At 43.1% G+C, this 6864-nt stretch overlaps 1 protein-coding gene across 1 annotated transcript in view; it reads right to left on the reverse strand.

Annotated features, from left to right (window-relative positions):
- Positions 1 to 3964, reverse strand: part of LOC132211011 (uncharacterized) — a 35325-nt gene extending 31361 nt beyond the window's left edge. The window contains exons 1-2 of the mRNA XM_059655183.1: positions 3828 to 3964; positions 2362 to 2477 (exon numbers count right to left, since the gene is read on the reverse strand). Coding sequence (XP_059511166.1) covers positions 2362 to 2477; positions 3828 to 3964 — 253 coding nt within the window. The remainder of the gene's footprint in view (positions 1 to 2361; positions 2478 to 3827) is intronic.
- Positions 3965 to 6864: the final 2900 nt, after the last annotated feature.

Here is a 6864-nt window from a genome sequence, read left to right on the forward strand (position 1 = left end):
TTCATTAGAGAGAAGAAGGTTGAGAGGTGACTTAATTGAAACGTATAAAATAATCAGAGGGTTAGATAGGGTGGATAGGGAGAGCCTTTTTCCTAGGATGGTGACAGCGAGCATGAGGGGGCATAGCTTTAAATTGAGGGGTGAAAGATATAGGACAGATGTCAGAGGTAGTTTCTTTACTCAGAGAGTAGTAAGGGAATGGAATGCTTTGCCTGCAACGGTAGTAGATTCGCCAACTTTAGGTACATTTAAGTCGTCATTGGACAAGCATATGGACGTACATGGAATAGTGTAGGTTAGATGGGCTTCAGATCGGTATGTCAGGTCGGCACAACATTGAGGGCCGAAGGGCCTGTACTGTGCTGTAATGTTCTATGTTCTGCCACTGTGAAGTCTGATGCAAAGTGCTTATTAAGTTCTTCAGCTATTTCCTTAGCTCCCATCACTAGCCTTCCAGCATCAATTTGGAGCTGCCCAATGTCTACTTTCGCCTCTCGTTTGTTTCTTATGTATTGAAAGAAACTTTTACTATCATTTCTAAAATTACTAGCTAGCCCACCTTCATATTTGATTCTAAGATGGAAGTGGGATGTGAGAAGGAAGATTATGGGGATGCCATCATCTTCCATGCGTTCAGGATAACCACCGGACACAGCCTTAGCCATAGGCTCTCATTGATGACCAATGCCATCTTCCCTAAGGGAAACTGTTAGCCCCTGCTGAAAACAGAATCTCAAAATTGTTACAGTAGAAGGAGACCATTTGGTCCTTCATGTCTGTACCAACTCTCTGAAAGAGCAATTCACTTAATTCCCCAGCTATCTCCCCACAATTGTTTCCAGAACCAGCCTAGTTCTCTCTTGAAAGTCTTGATGAACCTGTCTTTACCACACTCTTAGACAGTACACTCCAAGCCCTAACCACTCACTGTTCAGCTTCTGGTTATACATCACATTCTCCTGCAGCAGACAGTAATGTGTATCAGACAGTAGTGAGTATGCTGTGATCTATTTGATATGTATCTATTTTATTTGATGTTGAGATTTGATGTACGTGTTGAGAACTGTAGGTGTGAGACTTGCAGCAGTATGGAAGGGTGAGATGAGACTATGGGTGACAGATATTGGTTCTGATCAATACAGCTTGTTGGCGCATAAGTGGTAGGAATGTAGTGATGGAACAACAGATCTGTAATCTGGATCTCATTTCATCATTTCACCAACAAATGTACAATGACGTTAGAGCTCATATTTACACATTGATGATATTAATGGAGATGATGGGGTCTTTCCCACCAAATGGAGAGTTTGCAAGAGTATCTTTTTAGGAAGACCAGCCAAATTAGATGCCAATCAGGAACCTAACAGGTAACATTGGGCATTCATGGGATCAAGGAGTCTGGGGTGATGTCCCAGTCCGTGAGAGCTGACAGTCAATCACAGGTTGCTCAGATTTGCTAGTGGGGACCTTCCTCTATGGACTTAATTAGGGCAGAAGAGAGAAGGCACTGCCCCTTTTCCACTAAATGCACCTCACTGGAGGACATTAAATTCTGTCCACTGAGTGAGTTTACAGTTAAATATGCCAATGTTTCTACATTTTTCTGCTTCCCAGTCAGATGAAATTAGCTGTGCCTGGATTCCCAATCAGTCCAAGTGGCTTGTGGCTAATGTATTTGCAACACTGAACTTGAATACAGACTGTTCAACAGCCAGCATAAAAGCTGACGTTCCGGGCCTTTTCTGATGAAGGGTCTAGGCCTGAAACGTCAGCTTTTGTGCTCCTAAGATGCTGCTTGGCCTGCTGTGTTCATCCAGCCCCGCACTTTGTTATCTCGGATTCTCCAGCATCTGCGGTTCCCATTATCTCTGTTCAACAGCCAGTTCCACATTCCACAAAGCTGATTTCTAATTTATCTCAATGCAACCACCACCTTTTCTTTAAATAACTTGTGTCTTTCGTAAAATGAGACATTTATCAGATGGCTCGTCTGAGCTCTGCGATCTGTGTTCTGCAGTACACCCCACGCACATTCAGTTCTAACAACCAGCCAACCTTGCCAATGTCCCAACCTGAAGACAGTGGCTGAATGACAAATAATTTCCCAAAAAGTGAAAGGAAATCATGTCACCGCAGGCAGCTGGCCACTGAAATCGTGTTCTGTGGCCAGGATACGATGTAAACAATTTAAAACTATAACCATTATTACCAAAGATGCAACCATCAAACCAATGTCACTACTTTAAGACACTGGGTTTGTATAGAGTAAGACCCAAAAAAGTAATTGCATGAATAAATCTATTAGCAAACAATTATGATTAGGAAGGCAATGTCAGTTAATTGAACTGAAATTGTACTCACAGTGCTGACGAGCGAAAACCAATGCCCCGTATTTGAAGAGTGGCTGCACTGAAAACCCAGAGCCAGAAGTAGAAACACAGGAAATAACAAACACTACAGTCTCCCAGGAAGAGGCCCTGCAGAAAGTGCAACAAAATCTGAGAACTCTGTAAATAACTAAGGCAGGAGACTCATGCGCATGCAATCACTCACATTTAAAGCAATTAAAGTCAGAGTTATACAGCGCAGGAAAGGCCCTTTGGACCATCGAGATCTCACTGACAATAACTGCTACCAATGTGCACTAATTCCAATTTCCTGCACTTGTCCCATATCCTTGAATGTTGTGATATTTCAAGTGCTCATCCAAATATTTTTTTAAAGGTTGTAATGTTTCCGCCTCTACTACTTTCCCAGACAGTCCATTCCAGATTCCCACAACCTTCTGAGTGAAAAGGTTTTTCTCGAATCTGAATCTCCTGCCCCTTACCCCAAAACTACGCCCCCTTCTAATTGACCCCTCCATCAAGAGAAATAACTGCTCTCTATTGACCCTGTTCATATTCCCTATAATATTATAATCTCCCCCATCAACCTTCTCTGCTCTAAAGAAAACAATCCAAGCCCATCTAGTTTCTCCTTTTAGTTCAATTTCTCCATTCCAGGCAACATGCCGGTTAACCTCCTCTGCACTCCCTCAGTGCTATCACAGCCTTGAGATGACCAGAACAGCACACAGTACTCCAGCTGTGGCTTAACCGACACTCTGTAGAATTCCAACATTGCCTCCTTGTTCTTATACAGAATGCCAAGACTGACGAAAGCAAGTGTCCCATATATCTTCTTAACTATCCTGCTCATGTGCTCTGCCAACTTCAAGGATCTCTGAATAATTATGCCAAGATCCCTATATTTCTCTAAGCTACCCAGTGTCCTAATACTCATTAAATACTCCTTTATCTTGATTCTTCTTCCAAAGTGCATCACCTCACACTTATCAATGTTAAGTACCTGCTGCCACCCCGATGCCAATCTGACCAATCCATCTGTATCTTCCTGTAACCTACAACCATCTTCTTCACTATTATTCACTCTACTAATCTGGGTGTTGCCTGAAAACTAGCTTAATACTCCTCCACATTTTCATCTATATCATTTATGTGTATAACAAACAATAAGGGTCCCAGTAATGATCCTTGTTGTACACTGCTGGACACTGGCCTCCAGTCACTCAAACAGCCATCTACCACTGCCCTTCTTGTCCTATTATTAAGCCAGTTTCTGATCAGTTTCACCACATTTCCCTCAATTCCATGTGCTTTAGCCTTCTCAATCAGCCTCCCATGTCAACAGCTTTGCTAAAATCCATATAAACTGCATCAACATCATTCATACAATTGATCACATTTTTGAAAAATTCTAACAAATTTGTTATGCATGACTTCCCTCTGACAAATTCATGCTGACAATTTCTAATGAACCCTTGCCTTTCCAAATGGATAATAATTTTCTCCTTCAGAATTTTGTCTAACAGTTTCTCTGCCTCTGGTATGAGGCTCACCGGTCTGTAATTTTCTGGTTCATCTCTACCGTCCTTCCTGAAAAGTGGAACCACATTAGCCATCCTCCAGTCCTCTGGCACATCCCCCGTGACCAGAGAGGAATTAAATATTTGTGTCAGAGCCCCTGCAATTTCCTGCCTCATCTCCCACAGCAGTCTGGGATGGAAGTCATCTGGTCTCGGGAATTCGTCTGCTTTAAGGCTGACAGAGGCTCCAATAACTCCTCATTTCCTACCTCAAACTGTGCAAGTTCCTCACAGCCCCTTTTCTGAATTCCGTAGGGAATGGGTAGCCAAATTCTCTAATCCAGTGGTCACACTGGGCAGGGAGCTGCTATCAAAACGAGATTAAGTTGGGATAGCGCAGCAGTTTGCATTTCTAACATACACTTCCTTTCAGCGTGATTTCCCTTGGGATCATGGAGTTGCTGATTAACTCCACGCTCATTGTTTCAGAACTCTCTCCAGTTCCAGTGCAGGCTGATGTCCTTTTGTATAAAGGAGCAGAGCTGTAGATAGGATTTCACTTCTACTGAGGTGTTACTTGATTAACTGAATCCCTTACTGATTCTTCCAGTTCTACCACTCACTAATTTGGCGGGGGTGGGGGGGTGGAGGTGGGGGGGCGTTGGTGGTGCGGTGGTGGTGGTGTTGGTGTCCTCATTGAACCTAAGCATTTATTCTTCAGTATGAGTATTGGAATGTTGAGGGTTTGATATCTTTTGTAGTAGTTTGTTAAAGATATGGTGGTCTGCCAATTGTATGTTCTTTTCGCTGGTGTATCCATTCGGAATTATAAATGCCGATTGAATATGTTAAAAAGAAGGGTGGCTTGGTGGCTCAGTGGTTAGCACTGCTGCATCACAGCACCAGGGACCCGGGTTCGATTCCAGCCTCGGGCGACTGTCTGTGTGGAGTTTGCACATTCTCCCTGTGTCTGTGTGGGTTTCCTCCGGGTGCTCCGGTTTCCTCCCACAGTCCAAAGATGTGCAGGGTAAGCGGATTGGCCATGCTAAATTGCCCGTAGGGCCCAGGGATGTTTAGGTTAGGTGGGTTAGGTATCGGAAAGCAGGGGTAGGATAATGGGTCCGGGTGTGCTGCTCTTTGGAGTGGTGGTGTTGTCTTGTTGGGCCAAATGTCCTGTTTCCACACTGTAGTGATACTATGTTCAGGTCCAAAACCTCCCATACATCACACCATCCTGGCTGAAAAGGGTAAAAGAATTTTGAGGTCAATCCCGCCACGGCAGATAGTGGAATTTGAATTCATAAAATATCTGGAATTAAGAATCTTATGATGATTTTGGAGATTCCCTACAGTGTTGAGGACAGGCCCTTTGGCCCAACAAGTCCACACTACCCCTTGGAGCATCCCAACCAGACCCATCCCCCTATAACCTACCTAATCTACACATCCCTGAACGAAATTTAGCATTAGTTCAATTTAGCATGGCCGATCCACCTAACCTGCTCATCTTTGGACTGTGGGAGGAAACTGGAGCACCCGGAGGAAACCCATGCAGACACAGGGAGAACGTGCAACTTCACTCAGACAGTGGCCCAAGGCTGGAATTGAACCCGGTTCCCTGATGCTGTGAGGCAGCGGTGCCAACCACTGAGCCACTGTGTCACCCATAAATGATCATGAATCCATTATTGATTGTTGGAAAAATCCATCTGGTTTACTAATGTTCTATAGGGAAGGAAACTGCCCTCCTTACTTGGTCTGGCCTACATGTGACTCCAGACCAAAAGCAATGTGGTTGACTCTGAACTGCCCTCTGGACAATTAGGGATGGTCAATAAATGCTGCTTAGCAAGCGACTCCCTCATCCCATTAATGAATGAATAAAAGGAGAATACCTTAACCAGTTTCAATGACTACAAGCATGGTGATTGCTACTTTAAATGCTCCTATGCACTCCCAGAGGAACGGGAGGGAGCAATGGTTATAAATATAGGAGGGAGCATCACCAGCACCATCACAATGCAACAAGTGAAACTTGTAAAAATTAATCTTGACAACCACAAAGCAAACTGGTAAATATTGGGCTTACACTAAACTGCAAGAATGAATGAAAAAGAGAATGGACATTCCAGCATGCCAGAACAAAGTAACTGAAGTTAAGTTAGAATATACCAGTCAATTCAGCTTTTGTTATTCATCCGTGAGATGTGGGCATCGCTGGCTGGACCAGCATTTATTGCCTACCTCTAGTTAGAAGGTGGTTGTGAGCTGCCACACTGAACATATTTCCAGTTCCTGCCTTTCTCCAACATCCACTTCAAAATTCAAAACTGTCCTGGAAGCATCAGGGGTCCCAAGATAACCTCTGGGACCCAGGCTTTGAATTCCCAGCCACATCTGGCCTCAACTCTACAACCCTTTCAAAGTCCAATCTTCTCTGTCTACCAAAACCTTTCAACGTTTTAAAGATCCTTAATCCTCAATCTTTCATTTTTCAAGGAAGTTTGTTCAGCTTTTCCTGTTAGCAGTAACCACTCAGTCTTGGCATCATATGTGTAAATTTGTGTCATCTCCAATGTCTCTATATTCTACTTACTATGTGGTGACCACAATTACTCATAGTACTCTGACTGTAGCCTAATCAAGGTTGGTAAAGCTTCGGTATAATTGTTCATTTCCTTTCATTCAGGAATTAAACCCCAAGGGTTTGGTTTATTTTGTAGAGCCTTTATTAAGCTGCATCACTACGTTTAATGATTTGAGCAATTGTATTCCTAGATTTCTTTCCTGTGCTACCTCATTTAGATTCTTATTTTCCAGTTTGTTAAGTCTTCAAATTAGAAAGAAAGAAAGACCAACAGACATTCTCAAAGTGTTTTATAGCCAGTTAGTACTTAATTCAGTAGCTGCTGTAAAGTGGAAAATTTATTAACATCTTTTAACTTGCGCTAGTCCTTCTCTTGACTACATAAAACCAGGGTAGATAAAGATAAACT

The sequence above is a fragment of the Stegostoma tigrinum genome, chromosome 27 (genome assembly GCF_030684315.1).
Source record: "Stegostoma tigrinum isolate sSteTig4 chromosome 27, sSteTig4.hap1, whole genome shotgun sequence".
Classification (NCBI taxonomy): Eukaryota; Metazoa; Chordata; class Chondrichthyes; order Orectolobiformes; family Stegostomatidae; genus Stegostoma; species Stegostoma tigrinum.